Source organism: Palaemon carinicauda, chromosome 8, assembly GCF_036898095.1.
Source record: "Palaemon carinicauda isolate YSFRI2023 chromosome 8, ASM3689809v2, whole genome shotgun sequence".
Classification (NCBI taxonomy): domain Eukaryota; kingdom Metazoa; phylum Arthropoda; class Malacostraca; order Decapoda; family Palaemonidae; genus Palaemon; species Palaemon carinicauda.
Window position 1 is genome coordinate 124,414,825 of NC_090732.1, and position 23,216 is coordinate 124,438,040.

Here is a 23,216-nt window from a genome sequence, read left to right on the forward strand (position 1 = left end):
TCATCAATTATAATGAGAAATCTATCAAGAAGAGTACAGTATAATGAAATGTTTTAGCTTTACCTCCTGACAACGATCTTGCCATCTACGCGCAAGAATTTCCACCATGGGTGGCTGATATTTGGTAGCCCCTGTGGCTACGACACAATCCGGTAATAATACTGTATGAAGTGCAGTTAGAGTCGACCAACCCTGCTTAATCACAGACTGCTGTTTTGAAAATTCATCTTCGTGATTGCTAACTGAATTCTGGTTAGATTTCGAACTTTGTCTGAAAAGAAATATATCATCAGTTTATTATAAAGCTACTGCCAATACAAAAATTAAAAATAATGTATGTATGTATGTATGTACATATATATATATATATATATATAAATTATATATATATATATATATATATATATATAAATTATATATATATATATAATATATATATATATATATATATATATATATAAATTGGTAGAATATTTTATCATTTTACACAGTAGTATTTCATTAAAATTCTATTACAGTAGTTTTATTTCAATTTTATTCACATCTATAAATCATATACTTTGAATGTTTACATAGCAAATTAATATCCTTTAAAGACTTATAAATTATCTTTTGTTTTCCTTCTTTTACTGTCTGGAGCTACATGCACAGCGCAAAATCCTGGACAAGTTAGTTTAATACCGTGCCAGTGCCGTTCAATGTATTGTAACATTTGGGGATACATGGTAACACAAGACTTTTCCATTGCCTTCAGACAGTACCATATTCCATTTTGCTTAGACTGGTTACCAAAATAAGGTACTTCTAAAGCTCCTCATTCGAAGTTTCAAGAAACCAGTAATCTTTATTTAAACAAGAGGCCCTTTCTAAGGCCAGAGGAAGGGAAGTGGATGGCAAACGATTGCTCAGCTTTTTATAAGGCCTGTTATTAATGTAGATGTTATGTTATATAAGTCATGAAGGATTTGGGCTCGCATGGCAACTTTTATTTTTGCTATATTTATCATAAACAAAATTTAGTAGATTCCATTTTTCATTGCCTTCCTAAGATCATGGTTCAGATACCAGAAGATGTTAAAATTATCTCTTTTGAATAAATTTAGTGATTTTAATGCTCAATACAGACTGGTTAAATTCTGTTCCTAGTACTGATTACCATGGCCTACAAGCTTTTAACTTTGCTTCTCAATCAGAAGTTCCAAATCACACTGCAATTAATCAAAATGGCACCCAAACAAGAAGAATTGATCAGAGTGCTTCTGGGCATCTGAAACTGTCCCAACTAGAGAGAAACATAACTGAAGATATCCAATTTAAGGTCAAGCTTCTGGTGGTTCGGAAACTTTTCTTCAGTAAGACTCGATAACACCCCTACCACCAAACGTAGAAACAGGACATTTCAACTAAACTCCCTATACAATTACCCATAACCAACATCTCTTTAAGTCAACCAAGTGAAAATCCTGAATTCAATAACTTCTTGCTGCCACTCACCAGGGACTCTTGGGAAAGAGTAAAATTCAGTGCTGACCTTTATTATCAATTAATAAATGCTTCTGTGAGACATAAGACAGCAAACGAGAAGATAAATTTATAAACCTTACTTCTACCTAAGACTTCAATTTACCACCATGTTTGTGAAAATATTAGAAAACTGAGGAGTATTACAAGATATCTTAGGAGCAGCAGCAGCATTAGAGGACATCAACAAATGAGATCATTCAAACTCACATGAAGTAATATTTTGGTAACATTTCAGCAAATAAACGGATTTTGACGTAGGAAAAATCTATTTTTGGGCGAGATAGCCATGTCGTCCTGATGAAAGTTCCTTCCGGCAGCTTCCTACAGTATAATATTTCTGCGAGTGATATTACATTAGAATTACCGTCAGGTATCACAGGGTTCTAACCCCTGGAACGACTACCCTAAGATATAGTGAATAATCAGGGACGTATCCGTAGATAAACATAGATAGCTGCACCCCAAACAGACTTAACCCAGTCTAGGAATCTAAGGAGGAAGGTAGGTGAGAAGCTGTTACATATCCTCTCCCTTCATAGTACTGTTTGTCTCTGATAAACTCATTCCTTTGATCGCAGCTTACCTACGCGTTCGTATTTTGTCAAGTGCGCATCAGAGAGTTTGAGATAAATGGGGAGTGTGTGCAAACAGTAGTGTTCACGATCTGTAGATCATACGCCCGCAAAAGAGAAAGAGCCAGCAGAAGAGCATGCTATAATGCTAATGGGTTTGACAGGGTAGTACACGTGATCAGCTTGCGAGCAACCAGTTGACTGCGTCCAAAAGGTGAAAGCGCCTGCACGCGAATAGATGGGTGTGTGTGAGCTTGTGAATGCAATATGTATGATGAATGTGAGCTAAGTGGAAAGTGCATGTACTCTTCAGAAAGTAAGCCATCAGTGACGCATGTACAAGAAAGTGAATGCTTAAAATTAGCAGCATGCACTCCAATTGAAGAGCACATACAAAAAGGAAAATACAGTGAACCCTCGCTACTTCGCGGTTCGACCATCGCGGATTCACCACTTCGCGTATTTTTTTCATAACGCATGTATATACATATATCGCGGATTTTCCGGAAATTTCGAAAATACCGCGATGTGACCGATGGTGCGAGATAGGAGAAAGTAAGGAAAATTGAATCATGATTGATTTTCAATATAAATGAAACTTTGAGGAGCAACAAAGACATCATTTGTTAGAGAGATAGAGAGAGGTAAGGAATGGGAGGTAGTGAAAAGTAGCCCAGAGAGAGAGAGAGAGAGAGAGAGAGAGAGAGAGAGAGAGTGTATGTGTGTGTGTGTGTTATTTTAAATGTAATAAACAAAAAAATTTTATAGGTTATAACACATTGGTGCTTATGTAATATCAACTGTATACTGTAGACGGTTTGAATAAGTTAAGAAATGGTATAAACGATACTTTGTTAGTGTATTCGTACACTCTCAAGAGCGGCAGCTAGACGTCAGCTGATCTAATCACAGCCAAAAGTAAAACAAAAAGAAGTCAACAATACTCGATTTTTAAAACACACCCGAAATTTAAAAACAAAAGTATATGCTTTCTTAGTGTGCAATTAACTATTTAAAGAGTAGCAATTTTCTAGAATAAAATGAAGTTTCCCAAAAAATAGTGGTTTGCTGATGAAATCGGATGCCGTATTTTTAGCAACGATTGAAATGAATGTAAACTCGGCATAATTTTTTCGTTTCTTATTTAATTGACACTAAGAAAACTAATTTTAGTTTCTTCATCTATATGTAAGTATTGTATTACACGGAGAGAGAGAGAGAGAGAGAGAGAGAGAGAGAGAGAGAGAGAATGAATCAGCTGTTGTAATGGAATGGCGTGTTTTTGTTTCGTGAGAATTTCATCGCCACGACTATAACAACAACATACTGTACTGAACTTTACAGTATTATACAGACTACTGTAATATGATAAAGTAAAATATTTGTAATAACCTATTTTATATGAAATGGGGCTATTTTTTTTACGTACGTAAAACAACTCTCTCTCTCTCTCTCTCTCTCTCTCTCTCTCTCTCTCTCTCGTAAATTGTTTTCCTGCTTTGCTACGTATGTATGATTTTATATAGATACGGTAAATAATATTTGTAATAACATATTTTCTAAAAGCTTTTACTGTAATATCATTATTTATCACTTTCATCGTGTTAAATGCCTTCGTTTGTTTACTGAGCGTACTTTATTACACCGTCGTTTCAGGCGGCGTCATAAAGAAAAACATTTCATTTGGAAGTCCTAAGAAAAATTAAGTAAAACATTGGTAGGTAATAACAAAATCAACATACTTTACTGAATAATCAATATAATCGATGCAAAAACTAACCTATACACAGATGTGTAAATGCGTTTGTTTCTTCATTATGATCAGAGATAAACGTAAACAAAACATTGGTTGCCATTTATTATCCTGCTTTTTGGCATGTTTAGGAAACGCATGATATAAAATCGCCTTTAATATTTGTGCCTGTTTTAGTTTAGGGTACTGTAGTACATGCATTAAGTGTTCTGTACATTAAAGGGTACAGTGAACCCTCGTTTATCGCGGTAGATAGGTTCCAGACGCGGGCGCGATAGGTGAAAATCAGCGAAGTAGTGACATCATATTTACCTATTTATTTAACATGTATATTCGGACTTTTAAAACCTTCCCTTGTACGTAGTACTGTTAACAAACCACCCTTTAATGTACAGAACACTTAATGCATGTACTACAGCACCCTAAACTTACTGTACGCTCAGTAAACAACCACGCTCAGAAAAAACAAGGCATTTAACGCGCATGATGATAGTGATAAATAATGATACAGTACAGTATTTACAGTAAAAGCATTTACAAAATATGTTACCTTACAAATATAATTTACCGTATCTATATAAAATCATACAGTACTGTACAGCACATACAGTATTGTACATAGCAAAGCAGGAAAACAATTTATGAGAGAGAGAGAGAGAGAGAGAGAGAGAGAGAGAGAGAGATTGTTTTACGTACGTAAATGTAAATTTTAAACAAAAAATTATGATAGGTTACAACATGTAGACTTTTAAAACGTTCCCTTTAACTTAATGCATACAGTACGTACAGTACTAAACTATAAAACAGGCACAAATACAGTTTTAGAATGTACAGTAAGAATATTGTACAGTAAGAATATTAAAGTAAAAAATAAAGATTGTTACTGTACTCACCACGAAAGAAGTTGAAGAAAAACTTGAATGATGATGGCGATGAATTTGCTGCACAGTAGAAATGATGATGATGAAGCTGATGATGTGTTCTACTACCGCTAGAGAGTTATGGGGTCCTTTGACTGGCCAGACAGTACTAGATAGGACCCTTCTCTCTGGTTACGGTTCTTTCCCTTTGCCTACACAGACACCGAATAGTGTGGCCTATCCTTTACAGATTCTCCTCTGTCCTCATACACCTGACAACACTGTGATTACTAGACAATTCTTCTTCACCCAAGGGGTTAACTACTGCACTGTAATTGTTCAGTGGCTACTTTCCTCTTGGTAAGGGTAGAAGAGACTCTTTAGCTATGGTAAGCAGCTCTTCTAGGAGAAGGACACTCCAAAATCAAACCATTGTTCTCTATTCCTGGGTAGTGCCATAGCCTCTGTACCATGGTCTTACACTGCCTTGGGTTAGAGTTCTCTTGCTTGAGGGTACACTTGGGCACACTTTTCTATCTAGTTTCTCTTCCTCTTGTTCTGTTAAAGTTTTTATATTTTAAATAGGAAATATTTATTTTAATATTGTTACTATTCCTAAAATGTTCTATTTTTCCTTATCTCCTTATTTCCTTATTTCCTTTCCTCACTGGGCTATTTTCCCTGTTGGGGCCCCTGGGCTTATAGCATCCTGCTTTTCCAACTAGGGTTGTAGCTTAGCATTTAATAATAATAATAATAATAATAATACTGTGCAGCCAGGTAGTATTTTACGTCTCTTCAGACAGAGGTGTCTTTTCCTGGGACACCTCTTCAACTTCTTCCTGGGAAACTTCTTCAATTTCTTCCGAAGGCGTACTAGCAGGAGGAACTGGCTCTTTTTTGCGAGGCTGGAAGAACATTGTGATCGGAAGTTGTTGTCGCTGCTTCTTTTTTCGATCCAAGAGCATTTTGTAGGGAGTCATGTCTTCATCGATCTTGTTGCAGAATTGCATCGAGCGAACCATATCCTCGTCCCACTCTTGCAACATTTCTTTCAACTCCTGCGCATGGTTGCAGGACTTGGCAAGCCGTTCTAATGTTAAGCCCGTTTCTTCGACATTTTCTTGGGTCTCTTCCTGGGTTTCACTCTCTTCTTCGCTTGCCGATTTCGTCAGGTCTTCGAGGTCTGCGTCAGTTGGGGGCTGGGAATGGCAGTCCAACAACTCGTCGACGTCTTCAGTCGTCATGTCGCCAAACCCGTCACCTCCAATTATGGCAGCCAACTGCACAGATTTGCGTATTGCAGAGTGTTGGATTTCCGACGGAGTAAATCCCTTGTCGTCGTAAACAATCTCGGGCCACAACTTCTTCCAGCTCGCATTCACGGTTGCAGGTTTCATCTCTTGAAGTGCCTTCTGAATATTCTGCAGGCACGTGGCTATGGTGTACTGCCGCCAGTACGCCTTCAAGTTAAAATCTTCATCCTCATCATCTTGGGCAGCATCCACACACGCAACGAGGTCCGCCAAGGTGTTCTTCGTGTAGAGGGCCTTGAACGCCCTGATAACCCCCTGGTCCATCGGTTGAATTAATGACGTGGTGTTGGGTGGCAGGAACTCAACCTGAATGCCCTCATGCGACAGGTCAGTTGCGTGTCCACCAGCGTTATCCATAAGGAGAAGGATCTTGAATGGCAAGCCCTTCTCTACGAGATATTTGCTGACTTGCGGGATAAAACACTGATGGAACCAGTTGGAGGTCAGCATCTTCGTAATCCATGCTTTTTGATTATGCATCCAGTACACGGGAAGGAGATTCTTATTTTTATTTCTCAAAGCGCGAGGATTTTTCGACTTATAAATAAGCCCCGGCTTTAGCAAAAATCCAGCAGCATTGCCACACATCACGAGGGTAACGCGATCCTTGAATGCTTTAAAGCCAGAGGCTTTGGCTTCCTCTTTGAACAGGAAAGTTGGCGACGGCATTCTCTTCCAAAACAAGCCGGTCTCATCCATATTAAAGACTTGTTCCGGCTTGTATCCACCTTCGGCGATAATATTCTTGAACGTCTGGTTCACGTAAGTTTCAGCAGCGGCAGTGTCAGCGGAAGCAGACTCCCCATGCAGGGAAACGCTTTTCAGGGCGAAGCGTTTCTGAAACTTCGCGAACCATCCTTTGCTGGCGGAAAAACGTTTCTGAGGCTGGGAATCAGTGGATGTCCCTGGTTGAGGATCATCTGCATCATCATCATCTTCAGCATGGTTGCCGTCGTCGTCTTTAGGTTCCTTTGCAGCAAAATTCTCATATAAGCTCAAAGCCTTTGTTTGGATGGTGTTCGTATCCAACGCTATGTTCTTCTTCCGGCAGTCGGCAATCCACACAGCTAAAGCACCTTCCATGCGTACGATCATTTTATTACGCGTTGTAATGACTCGCTTGGCTGATCTGCTAAAGGTGATTGCAGCCGTCTTTTTAATGTTCGCCTCGTCCTTCTTGATATAGCGAACAGTAGATTCGTTGATGCCAAAATGGCGTCCAGCGGCCGCGTAACTTCTACCATCTTTTAACATGTCGAGAAGCGTAACCTTCTCAGCTATCGTCATCATCCTTCGGTGGCGTTTAAGCTCACTACCAGCCTTAAGAGAAGCAGAACGCTTGGGAGCCATTACAGTAGGATTTAACAAAAAGTTCAACTTAAAAAAGTCGCACACAGCACAGATTCACAAACTTAAGAACGTCTACTCAGCGATACGCGGTAAGAGAAAGTGGACGATCCAGCCCCGCGAGAACCTAGATGCTGCGGGTAGGAGATGATGGCAAAACACCAATCACAGGCTAGATAACAAAACTTGAGTTCTGATTCGTCATCTATCAGCGCTTGAACCAATCACAACCCGTCTTACAGTACTATGATGCGTAGGTTACCAAGATGCCCCGCGCATACCGAACGTACGTAGATTAATAATACCGTAATAATAATAAATAATGATAATACAGTACAGTACTGTAATAATAATAATAATGATAATAATAATAACAATAATAATTTTATTAACAACAACAACAATAACAATAATAATAACAATAATAATAATACAGCTTTACGTACGCTATTTTACGCTTTTGTTGTAGGATGTGTGTGTGTCTCTCTCTCTCTCTATCTCTCTCTCTCGTACGCTTATTCGAAATGTGATTTTTGCAACAAAGAATATTATTGGATGCAGTACTGTACTACGTACGTAAACATACAAAAGATTCATGGAAAAGAAGCACATCCATTACATTTGTAGTACTGTACGTACAGTAGTACAGTAGTCAACAGCAGCCTTACTGTACACCATTCTAATACGTATTGTATGACTGCATCTGATTTGCGTTTCATGTTCGATTTAATTTTACTACGTACTGTATACAGTACTGAATTATCGTATGATAATACAGTACAGTACAGTAATACAGTAATAATAATAATAATAATGATAATAATAATAACAATAATAATTTTATTAACAACAACAACAATAATAATAATAATAACAATACAGTACTGTAATAATAATACAGCTTTACGTACGCTATTTTACGCTTTTGTTGTACTGTAGGATGTGTGTGTGTCTCTCTCTCTCTCTCTCGTACGCTTATTCGAAATGTGATTTTTACAACAAAGAATATTATTGGATGCAGTACTACGTACGTATACATACAAAAGATTCATGGAAAAGAAGCACATCCATTACATTTGTAGTACTGTACGTACAGTAGTAGTCAACAGCAGCCTTACTGTACACCATTCTAATACGTATTGTATGACTGCATCTGATTTGCGTTTCATGTTCGATTTAATTTTACTACGTACTGTATACAGTACATTATCGTATGATCACATTCTCTTTTCGTGTTTTATTTCTTTCTGTGCTGAATTATATATCATATGTAATGCAATGAACAATCAGTAAGAGCAGATATTACTAATTACAATATTAATGGAATTACAGGAAACAAAATATCGTATTTGGTTGTCTTCAGATTTCGCGGTATTTTCAAATTTTCCGGAAAATCCGCGATATGTATATATATATGGGTTATGGAAAAACCCCGCGAAGTGGTGAATCCGCGATTGTCGAACCGCGAAGTAGCGAGGGTTCACTGTAGTTTGTTAACAGTACTACGTACAAGGGAAGGTTTTAAAAGTCTGAATATACATGTTAAATAAATACGTAAATATGGTGACACTACTTCGCAGATTTTCACCTATCGCGGTTGGGTCTGGAACCTACTACCGCAATAAACGAGGATTCACTGTATTCAAATTCTGAAGAATCCATATGTGTACAGTTGAGCACGATCTCATAAGAGAGTGTGAGCAAAAGGTGATGGCTTATTAAGTTTGAGAGAATGAGCGACATCTCTTGAAGCTATTGTTGTACAGTAAATCTCTCTGTGGAGAAAAAATCTGTCTTCTGAGAATGTTGTACTACACCTCTTGTCAACTGGAGAGAGTGGATCCTTGGGAGAGCGAATGACAAACTTGTCATGCTTCTGAAAAGTCGGTAAACTGCATTGAAGGGATATCTCTCTTCTTTTTCGTCTTCTTAAGACGAGCAGGACTAGCCAAAGCCATTGCCAATGACAATGTTGTAGGGAATAGACTGGGAGCCAAAGGAGGCTGTAGATGGTTATTTCCCTTAACTGACAACGTCAGGTCCAGAGGTGATGGCACCGATGGTGCGTCGAAAGGAGATTCGCAACGAAGCAAAGATTCTTGTCTTAATTGGTTGGACAAAAACTTGTGGTCCATTAAATTTCTTATTCCTAATCTTGATATTAATCTCCGGCATTGTCGTTCAGTTCGTTCTTTATGCATGTTGCACAAGATTTTTCATAATTATGATATTTTAATTATAAAATAAATTTTTGAATATACTTACCCGGTGAATATATAATAGCTGCAACTCTGTTGCTCGACAGACACATACAATAAAAACTCGCCAGCGATCGCTATACAGGTTGCGGGTGTGCCCACCAGCGCCAACTGTCGGCCAGATACCACTCTCGATGTAAACAAAGACTCAATTTCTTCTCATCCCACTGCGTCTCTATTGGGGAGGAAGGGAGGGTCGTTTAATTTATATATTCACCGGGTAAGTATATTCAAAAATTTATTTTATAATTAAAATATCATTTTTAAATATTTAACTTAGCCGGTGAATATATAATAGCTGATTCACACCCAAGGAGGTGGGTAGAGACCAGAGTTAAATATGTTTACATCGTATAAGCTAAGAGTTTTTTAATTCATTTTGGCAGTTATCAATATAACAAAACCAAAATAAATAGGTACCTGGTAAGGAAGTCGACTTAGACGATTACTCTGCCTTGTAAGTACGTCTTCCTTACGGAGCCCAGCGATCCTCTTAGGATGCTGACAGACCCCTAGGAGCTGAAGTATCAAAGGCTGCAACCAATACAACAGGACCTCATCAAACCCCTAATCTAGGCGCTCTCAAGAAATGACTTTGACCACCCGCCAAATCAACCAGGATGCGAAAGGCTTCTTAGCCTTCCGGACAACCCATAAAAACAACATTAAAACATTTCAAGAGACAGATTAAAAGGGTATGGAATTAGGGATTTGTAGTGGTTGAGCCCTCACCCACTACTGCACTCGCTGCTACGAATGGTCCCAGTGTGTAGCAGTTCTCGTAAAGAGACTGGACATCTTTCAAGTAAAATGACGCGAACACTGACTTGCTTCTCCAATAGGTTGCGTCCATGATACTTTGCAGAGATCTATTTTGCTTAGAGGCCACGGAAGTTGCTACGGCTCTAACCTCGTGCGTCTTAACCGTAAGCAAAGATCGGTCTTCCTCACTCAAGTGTGAATGAGCTTCTCGTATTAACAATCTGATAAAATATGACAAAGCATTCTTTGACATAGGCAAAGATGGTTTCTTAACCGAACACCATAACGTTTCAGATTGGCCTCGTAAAGGTTTAGTACGAGCTAAGTAGAACTGAAGAGCTCTAACAGGGCATAAGACTCTTTCTAGTTCATTGCCTACGATCTCCGATAAGCTAGGAATATCGAAAGATTTAGGCCAAGGACGAGAAGGTAGCTCATTTTTGGCTAGGAAGCCAAGTTGCTGAGAACAAGTAGCTTTTTCTGACGAAAACCCGATGTTCTTGCTGAAGGCATGAAGCTCACTGACTCTTTTAGCCGAGGCTAAGCATACCAGGAAAAGAGTCTTAAGAGTGAGATCTTTCAGGGAGGCTGACTGTAAGGGCTCAAACCTGTCTGACATGAGGAATCTTAGGACCACGTCTAAATTCCACCCAGGAGTAGCCAAACGACGCTCCTTAGAGGTCTCGAAAGACTTAAGGAGGTCTTGCAGATCTTTATTGTTGGAAAGATCTAAGCCTCTATGCCGGAAGACCGAGGCCAACATGCTTCTGTAGCCCTTGATAGTAGGAGCTGAAAGGGATCGTACTTTTCTCAGGTATAAGAGAAAATCAGCTATTAGGGCTACAGAGGTACTGGTCGAGGATACGGAAACTGACTTGCACCAGTCTCGGAAGACTTCCCACTTCGATTGGTAGACTCTAATGGTAGACGCTCTCCTTGCTCTAGCAATCGCACTGGCTGCCTCCTTCGAAAAGCCTCTAGCTCTCGAGAGTCTTTCGATAGTCTGAAGGCAGTCAGACGAAGAGCGTGGAGGCTTTGGTGTACCTTCTTTACGTGTGGTTGACGTAGAAGGTCTACTCTTAGAGGAAGACTTCTGGGAACGTCTACTAACCATCGAAGTACCTCGGTGAACCATTCTCTCGCGGGCCAGAGGGGAGCAACTAACGTCAACCTTGTCCCTTCGTGAGAGGCGAATTTCTGCAGTACCTTGTTGACAATCTTGAATGGTGGGAATGCGTAAAGATCTAGATGTGACCAATCTAGGAGGAAGGCATCTATATGTATTGCTGCTGGGTCCGGGACTGGAGAGCAATAGATTGGGAGCCTCTTGGTCAGCGAGGTTGCAAAGAGATCTATGGTGGGTTGACCCCAAGTCGTCCAAAGTCTCTTGCACACATCCTTGTGGAGGGTCCATTCGGTTGGAATTACTTGACCTTTCCGACTGAGACAATCTGCTAGGACGTTCAAGTCGCCCTGGATGAACCTCGTCACTAGGGAGATGCCTCGATCTTTTGACCAGATGAGCAGGTCCCTTGCGATCTCGTACAAAGTCAGTGAGTGGGTACCTCCCTGTTTGGAAATGTACGCCAAGGCCGTGGTGTTGTCCGAGTTTACCTCCACCACCTTGCCTCGAAGGAGATTCTCGAAGCTTATCAAGGCCAGATGAACCGCCAAAAGCTCCTTGCTGTTGATATGCATGCTCCTCTGACTCGAGTTCCACAGACCTGAGCATTCCCGACCGTCCAGCGTCGCGCCCCAGCCCAAGTCCGATGCGTCCGAGAAGAGAACGTGGTTGGGTATCTGAACTGCCAGGGGAAGACCCTCTCGTAGGCTGATATTGTCCTTCCACCAAGTCAGACAAGACTTTATCTTTTCGGAAATCGGGATCGAGACCGCCTCTAGCGTCTTGTCCTTTTTCCAGTGAAAAGCCAGATGGAATTGAAGAGGACGGAGGTGTAGCCTTCCTAGCGAGACAAATTGCTCCAGGGATGACAGCGTCCCTACCAGACTCATCCACAGCTTGACTGAGCAGCGTTCTTTCTTCAGCATCTTCTGGATGGAGAGCAGGGCTTGATCTATTCTGGGGGCCGACGGAAAAGCCCGAAAAACTTGACTGTGAATCTCAATCCCTAAATACAGAATAGTTTGGGATGGGACCAGCTGTGACTTTTCCAAATTGACTAGGAGTCCCAATTCCTTGGTCAGATCTAGAGTCCAATTGAGATCCTTCAGACAGCGATGACTGGAAGAGGCTCTGAGAAGCCAGTCATCCAAGTACAGGGAGGCTCTGATCTCCGATAGCTCGAAACTGGTACCCCACATTCCTGTAAACAAACCTCAGAAACGGTTGGGAATCCAGGTGTATAGGAATGTGGAAGTATGCCTCCTGAAGGTCGAGAGAGACCATCCAGTCGCCTTCCATAAATGCTGTCAAGACAGCCTGGTAGACTTCATCGTGAAGTTTGTCTTGACAATGAATACATTGAGCGCACTTGCCTCTTACGTACTCCTGCAGTGAACATGGCTGCCAAATCATGGAGCCATCCCTGAGGTACTTGTCCCTGCAGAGAACGTGGCTGTCAGATCATTGGAGCCATCCCTGAAAGCCTTGTTTATGCATGACATAATTGTACAGCAAAACTTCAAATGCTCGAAAACAGCTGTGAAGTTGACCTGTAAAATCTTGGAGCGTCTCCTGGCCAGGCGCCAGGGAGAGTCTACGAGATTTGAGAAGTCTATCTGGGCAGAGGCAGGAACTCCCAGGCCGAGAACTTCTATCGTGTCATATCAGACTCTCGCTCTATAAGCCAGTTTAAAAGAAGGGAAAGCAAAGGCTGTATCCCCCAAACTCCTCCTGGTGATAAACCAGTCGCCTAGCAAACGTAAAGCTCTCTAGGAGAGCGAGAGAGCACTAGCTTATGAAACAACGGCTTCGAAGTAGCTAGGCCTAGTGTAAGTTCTGACGTTTAGGCGAACGAGGAGCAGCAGTTACAAAAAGATCCGGACAAAGATCCTTAAAAATCAGCATGATTTATTTAAAGTCCATAGAGGGCTAAGCAGCTTTAGGCTCCTCTCCGTCTGACAGAGTCCTCAAGGGAATATCAGTAGGAGGGGCAACAGCAACTTCCTCATCTAAAGGAACCTTGTCCGATAATAGCTGAGTCTCAAGCAAGGGAGAGACCTACCGTGGTGGCAATGCTTTACAAGCAGAGTCCACACGCACTGGTGCATTAGTAGCGGACCAGGACGCAACGTCATGTAACTGCTTGATAGTCTGTGAACTGTCAACAACAACAGGTGCGTGAGGACGCACAGCGTCCACTCGAGACTGCTTTGACCGCCTAGACTGAGCAGTCAAAACAACTCTAGAATGCGGAGGTTGACGCTCAGCGTCAAAACAAGTCAACTCCGATTGTTAGCGAACGTCCTGAACGTCAACAGGAGCATCAGCAAGTGGCCTAACGTCCAAATGTGGCTGAAAATCCACACGAGACCGCATCGAGTGTGGTTCTAAACAACCTGACTGACGTGACTTAGCTACGCCAACGTCAACAGGACGCACAAAGGAACGTTAGGTTGGCTGAAAGCCACGATCTCGAAGAGATAAACGGCTAGGCTCAACGGACTAATCGGCAGAATAGTCTTCCATAAGGGAGGCAAGCTTATTCTGCATGTCTTGCCGTACAACCCATTTAAGATCAACGGAAAAGGTTGCGGTAAGAGACGAGGGTAACGTCTGTGACCGCAAAACCTTGCCAACAAAAAGACACTTGGAGTCTGAGTTACGCTTTTGTTAGGCGGCGAGCAGTCTTCCGATGACTGCATAGGGTCAAAGCTGTCCTAATGGCTACAACCAGGACGCTGGACCTGTCCTGAAAGGACTGACTTTCGCTTAAAGGGCCTCGAAACCTTGTTTCAGGTTTCTTATGCGAAAAGCCTTCGGATGACGAGGAGAAAAACGTCTCTCTCGCCTTATGGTAGGGGTGATCTTGGTAAGATACACCCGATACCATAGAGGGAACGTCTGTTCGCTGATCAAGGCCTCTCGAACCCATAAGTCGTACGACATTACTTCTCCCCTGGGCTTGGGAGCTTGCAAGAGGTCCCGGACTAGGCGAACGACAGGCACGAACAGACGAACCCTCGGTCGTAACACTGATAACACTTTGCGCAATATCACTTTATCACTACGATTTTCTGTTTAGCACTTATTTCACTGAAATCGAAACTTTTACTGATTTCTACCTGAAGCACGCAATTCTAACCTCATCAAAAGGTAGTAATAGCGAAATCAGTCATATAATGCAAGCACATTAATACCAGCAAAAAACAGTAAACATATTTTAAGATAAAAAATTCAGTGGCTGGGGAAGAGACTAAACACTAGTTCATTCAAAACTACGTTTTCAATCTCTCACCGTACATTGCCTGGGGACGAGAATAAAAAACTAAAAACGTTTTATCCTTTCTCCCCGTACAGAGACTAGGGACGAGAGTAACTCGAGAACAACGTTACCCACTTGAACGGAACGTTTTCTCCCCTCTCTCTCCCTCCGTCTCTATCTCTCTCTCTCTCTCTCTTGATTACGCACCTAAGAGAAGAGCCCACTTACGTTTCGTCAAAAAAAACGTTATTTGACCAAAGGAAAAAAAACTGAAAGGTTTTTCAATTAAAAAGTTCCTTTAAAATATAATTCAAAACATTTAAGCTTTGAAAGAAGAATGAACAAAACGTCAGAATCGATTTACTCTTTCTGCAAAGTGAAACCGTGATACTCTCTCTCTCTATCGTAACGATAGAGCGCAAACTGCATAGCATAAATAAACTAAACGTTAGTTCATCTTTGAAACAGTATGAAGACTATTCAAAGAAAATCTTTCATAAAATATCTATTAAAAAATATTCATTTAAAAAGTTTTAAATCATTAGCTCTTTAAAAGCTATTTACGATTGAAAGGGCTCAACGTAGTTTAACTTCAGTTTCCAAGTTAGGACCGCCTACTCTCAGGAAGGTCGCATATAAACAAATAATTGAAATTTATTTTTATGTTTATTATAAATGGAAAGTTAATCGAAGAGGCCTAATAAAGGCGGTGAGATATAAAATATATAGAGGAAAATCTATAATTAATTTATAACGTGATAAGATAATTGCTAAAAGCCTAAACACACTTCCGTCTAAGGGAAGGGTCGGCCATTTAAAAGTCAAAGAAAGTCCATACTCTCTTTGTCATCAAAAAATTAAATCTATCCAAAAACGAGTTCAAGATTTAAGATGAAGATAAAACACCTGCACTGCGAAAGCTCAAACCAAATTAAAGTACTTCACCAAATATGATGGGAAAAACTCCAGGTTCTACAGCGAGTAAAAGTACGTCTTGTCGACACGTCGACAGAGAAGAAATTGAGTCTTTGTTTACATCGAGAGTGGTATCTGGCCGACAGTTGGCGCTGGTGGGCACACCCGCAACCTGTATAGCGATCGCTGGCGAGTTTTTATTGTATGTGTCTGTCGAGCAACAGAGTTGCAGCTATTATATATTCACCGGCTAAGTTAAATATTTAAAACTGACCATCCTTTACATTCAGATCTTCTCAGACTGTACCATCCTGTATGGAGTACTAAGTATCTAGTTAATTCTAACAGTCTTGCCTTCTCCATCATAAGTTTCAACACTACACCGTATTCTAGAAATTTAATCCCAGCTGTGATCAGATTGTGGAATGATCTTCCTAATCAGAGTTGAATCCATGGAACTTTTAACAGTTCAAACTTGCAGCAAATGTTTTTATGTTGAACAAACTGACAAATGTCTCTGCATAGTTTATATGGGATATCTATCTTAACATTATTATTGATATTAAGATATTTTATATTGTTGATTTATGTACAGTAGTTTATTCATTTCCTTATTTCCTTTCCTCAAGGGGTTATTTTTCCCTGTTGGACCCCTTGGGCTGATAGTATCTTTCTTTTCCAAATGGTGCTGTAGCTTAGCTAGTAATAATAATAATAATAATAATAATAATAATAATAATAATAATAATAATAATAATAATAATAATGATGATGATGATGATGATGATGATGATGATTTGACAACGTTTCTTTAACCCAATACAACTCATTTAAAATTCTAAGTGTAATTCTTGACTGGAAATTTCTTAAAACACTTGAGAACATTTAAATAAATTGAAATTTGGATAACAAGACACTCTTACAATGTTGACTTACAATGTAGTCTTTTTTTTATAGCTTAGCCATTCATAAAAATGCTAGTAACAATAGATTTTTGAATTGCCAATTCATTTTTTCTTAGACTTTAGGTCTTTTATGTCCTTTTACCTTATATTGATAGTATTATCTCAAGATATTATCACAATAATCACATAGTGCACTTTACTGTTTCTTTTAATTCTAAGTCTCAGGTGGTAAGGATTTTATATAAAAGTTCAAACATATAATTAAATCATGACATTACAAGTTATTTTCTGTATCCTTACATTTATTGATAGTTTTAAGATCCCTATAAACTCTCTGTTACTGTGTAATAACAACAACAACACTAATACTAACAATAAGAAGATGATTGATTGATTGATTGATTTAAGGTTTTCAGGCATCTTTAGAAGAAGAAGAAGAAGAAGAAGAAGAAGATTGGCATCACAGACTAAGAGAATGCAGGTAATATGTAACAACATTCAGTAAATATCTATGACAACTTTGTATTTAGTTCTTTTTTCTGTGCTGTACTTACATATGAATCTTACGCCTCCTTTCTTCTTCCGGAATAAGCGTTGCAGCATTCATGTCCTGTAAAGTATTTGCAACAGAAACTAAAGCCAGTAAATGATGTGTAGTGAGAGCCGGTGACACTTCCCAATGACCTCTGCCAGTAAATACCTGAAAACAATATCATCTTGTTATAAATCATAATTTCCTAATGTATAAAAAGAATATATAAAGGAAATGCCAAACATTATAAAAACAAAGTTATGCAAACTAATTACAATATTGGTAAAAAAGACTTAAATTCCTAATAAAGAAAATCACCAAGACTTAAGACCTTTCTTATGAACGTACTTGTGTTCTGTGTTCAAGCGCAACCATTTCTGGGGGTAATTCTGCAGCAAGATCTGGAGGAAGATTAATAGCAGGCATGTCATCCTCTCTCACTGGATGCCAGGTGGGCATCAGTAAGGACATATAACCTGAAAAAATAGCCTTCGTTAAGTCATGAACTATCAACAGTGGAGTAAGATGGCAACAAATACATGGATATGCAATTGAAAATATTGGAGGTCTCTGTAGGTTCAAAGGAATTTATGGGCTACAGCCTTATAACTGAATATGGCAATATAAAAATTGACTTGAATTTGCACATTCTTGGTGCTCTCACACAGAAATTTAACTCAAAATAAATTTTATGCACAATTTCTGATCATCTAACATGAGACCAAAAGTAATAAAACTCTTATCTGCAAAAATATACATTTAATATTACATAGTTCAATAATTTATAAATCTCTTTATGGTTGTTTATCATTAACATTTTTGAAAGAATTCAATCAATGATTCCTGGAAATACGTTCAGAATAAAGCCTCCCTTAATAATCAGCTACGCTGTATGTGTTTTCATTTACCACCCATTGCCTTATACAGTTCTTTGTGTCTGTCCATAAATGTACCAGACTTAGACAGCAATATTTTTCCTAAAATACAAAGATGAAACAGTAAAACCTTCTACCACATATTAATTATTGAAAGGATGAGTGAAATATTATCGAAACTGAAATTGTTGAAAACAAAACATTCTGATGTAGAAATAATAAATAATCAAGAATATCCTTTAACTGAGTACCTATCATACTAGAAAGCATACTAAAATGAAACACTCACCAGACTTTGATATGAGGCCGTAGGAAACAGGTACCCTTGGTCTCAAAAGGCCAAGAGTGTGTTCACAGGTGTGGTCTAATGAAGGATCCAAACCCCAAGAGTGCAACAAGGACATCAGCATCTGCCCGATTTGTAAAGTTTGTGCCGTTACATCAAAATGACGTGGAATTTGAACGCGCCCACTGCCGCTTCCATCTGGAAAAAGGAAATAAATTAGCATATAAGCTAAAATGCAATGTCAGACTTCGACTCCTGAAACTCCTAAGATACTTATTCCAACTAAGTAATCTATCTCTCCACATACACAGAAAATAAAATTTTGACGTATAAAGGCCCCATACCCTCTCTCTTCTGTACTTGTTTCAGAAAATGAGGTCAAATAAAATATAAATATTAAAAAGTGAGGTTTTGAATGGGCAGACATACGACACAAAACAGAAGAATTGTATGAGTCAATTAGTGTCAAGAAGAGAAAGCAGGACGAAAAGGCACTTGGTGAGACAATAGTGAAAGGGCTGGGTATGGAAGCCTAGGATGGACAAAGATTGATTGATTGATTGATTTTGAGTTATCTGACATCCTGGAGGGACAAAGAATGCTTGTATCTTCATCATGTGATAGATGCAGAGCTAAGAAAAGGAGTAGTGCTAGAAATATGAGGAAGACTGCCGTATAAATGTCTCAAGTATAAGTGTGAAAGAAAGAGCTTCTAAGATAGGATAATTTCAATTTGCGCCTATCTAGTTTTCAGAATGAGAAAGGGTAGTTGTGCTGTAGTTAGGTGACCAAAAAAAAAAAAAAAAAGACACATGGCATAGCTGGTAATTAAAAAGTTCTTATAGAGAATGATTATAGATATCTGTGGGACTATTTATGTTAAGTGGCTTGATTGCTGGAATTTTGTGGATTCATAAAGACGAATATTTATGATATACCTGCAAAGGAGGAAAAAATTAAATATGTTCGTTATTTTGTAGTTAGATTATGTGTAAGTACAAAGAAGATGCTAAAGTAAGTTGATAGATGTGGTGAGAAGAAGAGTAGGTTTAGTTACAGATGTTGGGTAGAATATGTGGAGAATAATAAAACAAGACAATCTGATAAACATAAAGTATGTATGGCATATACAGAAAATATGTATGGATAATATATAAAGGTTAAAGACAATATAATGGTAGTAGTATTTGAGGAGTATGCAAAATTGAAGGACAAGGTCACAGAATAAACAGTGTTTATGGGTAAAGGAAGTTGGTAGAGAGAGAGAGAGAGAGAGAGAGAGAGAGAGAGAGAGAGAGAGAGAGAGAGAGAGAGAGAGAGAGAGAGAGAGAGAGAGAGAGAGAGAGAGAGCAGGTTACAAGAGAAACATGGTAATAAAAGGACACCGAGTGGGAAAAATGTGGGTTTTGAACCAACAGAAGCTTAACATCCAAGAAAAAAGTACAAAATAAAGGCAAATGGCACAGAGTATAAGAAGTTTGATGCAATACCGATGAGAATTTTGTATGGGTAAGTGAACAATTACATGTGTAAGTTTTCCCTGATTTAAGAGTTAAACGATACTTGTAGCAATGACTACGCTCTTTTTTTTATGTAGCGCTATCACACAATTTAGGATAACATCATTCGATTGCTTGATTACATACATACATTCACACACATACATACATATATACTGTATATATATATATATATATATATATATATATATATATATATATATATATATATATATATATATATATATATATATATATATATATAAAACATTGCGTTTTGAAATAAATTTACGTGTAGTTTCATTGCCAATTATTTCCCTCGTTAATCAAAGTAGATAAAAAAAATCTTTTAGAATTTAATAAATGACTGAAATTAGATGAATACTAACCAATGTCAGTTTCAGATAGGAAGTGTCTTCGTTTAGCAACAAGCTGTTTAGTAAGCGGATGATGACTTTGAATTTACATTCGAAATAGAAAAATACGATGCAGATGTTCTGTTACTTTGGAATGACAAAGATTTTATAGTTTAAACAGGAAATGTTTATTTTATTGTTGTTGCTCTTCTAAAAATATTCTATTTTTCCATGTTTCCTCTCCCCATTGGGCTATTTTCCCTGTTGGGGCACCTGGGCATATAGCATCCTGCTTTTCCAACTAGGGTTGTAGCCTAGCAATTAATAATAATAATAATAATAATAATAATAATAATAATAATAATAATAATAATAATAATAATAATAATAATAATAATAATAATAATAATGTGTTGATTGACATGAAGTAATTTGATAAAATGGGAAAGCTTTTGTACATGGTGGATTTCAATACCCCAAAACATAAATATAAACAATAAAAAATATTAATATAAGTGTAATGTAACTGGGAGCATCCTGCTACCGAAGCTCAAATTCAAACTGCAGATTATTTTAAGATTAAGTAATCGTGGAAACTGATAAAAGTGGTTTTAGGGTTAACATGGCATAACGTTATAAAGAAATAAAACATTTGCTGCATTCTGATGCTCTAATGGCAATAAATTCCAACATTCACAACGCATATGTTATGCAATTTGTTGATAATTAATATACTTCCAAGGCCTACTCTAAACCAAAAGTAAAAGTCAGCCGAAGTCATTACTCCAGCATAGAAATACAAATCTACTTAAAGATGGACACATTACACGAGAGAGAGAGAGAGAGAGAGAGAGAGAGAGAGAGAGAGAGAGAGAGAGAGAGAGAGAGAGAGAGAGAGAGCAGATGAGGAATGAACGTCAAGGTGAAGGCTGGGTGTGTCTCATCCTGGTTATTCTTCATTACGTAATTCGAAATTTCAAACGTTATTGGAATCTGTGTAAACCTTTGACTGTTACACTGAAAGATGTAGCCTACGTCAAAAGCAGGATGCTATATAGCACAAGGACTCCAACAAGGAAAAATAGCCTAGTGAGGAAAATAAACAAACGAATAAATAAAAGATGTAATGGACAATTGATATAAAATGTCTTAAGAACAGTAACATTAAAATAGATCTTTCATATATAAACTATAACGAGAGATTTATGTCAGACCATTCAACATAAATACAGTACATCCAAGATTAAGTGTACGTACTATTGAATTAAGATACTCAGTCTACGTCAAACAAAGCATATTGCTATTTCTTAAATACACAGTCTAGGTCAAGATAAAGTAGATTGTTAAATGAAATACGCAGTCTACGTCAAACATAAAGAAGGTCACACTAAAAAAAACTATTTTGATAGGTTGCATTTGTTGGAGCAATCTAAGAAGTCAAAAGTTCAACGAAATTACAGAAATTAATCGGATTCTTCTTTTGGCCCCCTTTCTTAACCGGAACAAATTCAAGGCATTTGTCGACTCAGTTGTCCAGGCCTATATAAACTCCTTTGTTAGAACTTCCTACTTTGCTGCATTTGGGTCACTTTTCTCCTGTCAAAATTATTTAGAGGTTCAGAAGACTGACGCCTACTTTCAGGTGGCCTATAGTCAATTCTTTTTAGTAAGGCAGATTTGCACCGACTCGCAAGGATGCCATTTTAACTCGGAAAAGTTTCCTGCTCGCTGATTGGTTGGACAAGACTATTCTAACCAATCAGATAGCAGGAAAATTTCCGAGCTAAAAGGGCACCGCTGTGAGTCAGTGAAAATGCGCCTCATTAAAAAAATGAGTATAGTACAGTCAGTCACAGCAGATACAGTATTTGCTTCTCATTCTTTACTCTGTGGCTGTCAGTCACTCTGGAATCTGTATGTTTATCAATAGCTTCTTTCCTTCCCTTGGGACTTCCTCCCTACCTGCCTTCACCCGGGATATGGAATTACTTCTTATAAAGAAAAAACGCAGTCAGGCCCATCGGTATTTGAAATAGAAAAAAAAAAAACGAAGCAAATTAGTAAACCTGGTAAGAGTTAAAACATATATTGTGTATTCATCACGAGATGATTATAGTAATAATAATAATAATAATAATAATAATAATAATAATAATAATAATAGAAAACGTTCATCTAGTTGGCACAACCTTGAATATAATTATACCAAAGGGAAAGAGTGACAAATGGAAGAGATCTTCAACAATTTCTTGAGACATTAAATGACAAAATGGCAGCATTTTTAGTATAAGGAATTTCTCAAAAAATATCAAATACACGCCTTATGAAACCATGAATAATTATTGGAGAGAGAGAGAGAGAGAGAGAGAGAGAGAGAGAGAGAGAGAGAGAGAGAGAGAGAGAGAGAGAGAGAGAGAGAGAGAGAGAGAGCAAATGCGTAGTTGACACCATCATAATACGTGTTTCCCCATACCGGCACAGATATTCCAAGGTCGCCCAGCGGCAATTGCGATGGATGAGGAGCCGATGATATTCGCAACCATTTGCCTCCTAACTTTCGAATAATCAGACCACGGAGGTAATAACACACAAACACACACATGTATATATATATATAATATATATATATATATATATATATATATATATATATATATATATATATATATATATATATATATAATGTGTGATATTTCCCCTAACATGAGATGATTTCTGTGAAAAACCAACAAAGCTGTCACTACAACATTCCTACTTTAACCGTAGAATCGTTTATACTGATCGTCACTTAGTGGTCAGGAGACTTGCTTTACCAGCAAGATACCTTGGGGTTCAACTAAAGATAGCGGATGTAGCTGAGAAAGCACTTGCTGTGATTGAATCTACCAATAGGAAATCCGTCATTGTAAAATGGTAACGAGCTAAGTCAAAATTATTTACAGGCTAAAGACAGGATTCATAATAAACAATCAACTTGGAATAATAAATTATTTTATAAAAATGCTCCCTACACACAATACTCAAAAGAGAAGAAAACAGAATGCCAAGTCTAGCTTTCCAATATACCTAAG

At 38.3% G+C, this 23,216-nt stretch overlaps 1 protein-coding gene across 5 annotated transcripts in view; it reads right to left on the reverse strand.

Annotated features, from left to right (window-relative positions):
• Positions 1–23,216, reverse strand: part of Rbcn-3B (WD repeat-containing protein Rbcn-3B) — a 307,575-nt gene that overhangs the window by 82,994 nt on the left and 201,365 nt on the right. For all 5 annotated transcript variants that reach the window (XM_068378881.1, XM_068378884.1, XM_068378883.1 and 2 more), the window contains 4 exons: positions 18,294–18,488; positions 17,478–17,605; positions 17,152–17,297; positions 64–271 (listed from right to left, as the gene is read on the reverse strand). In XM_068378881.1, coding sequence (XP_068234982.1) covers positions 64–271; positions 17,152–17,297; positions 17,478–17,605; positions 18,294–18,488 — 677 coding nt within the window. The remainder of the gene's footprint in view (positions 1–63; positions 272–17,151; positions 17,298–17,477; positions 17,606–18,293; positions 18,489–23,216) is intronic.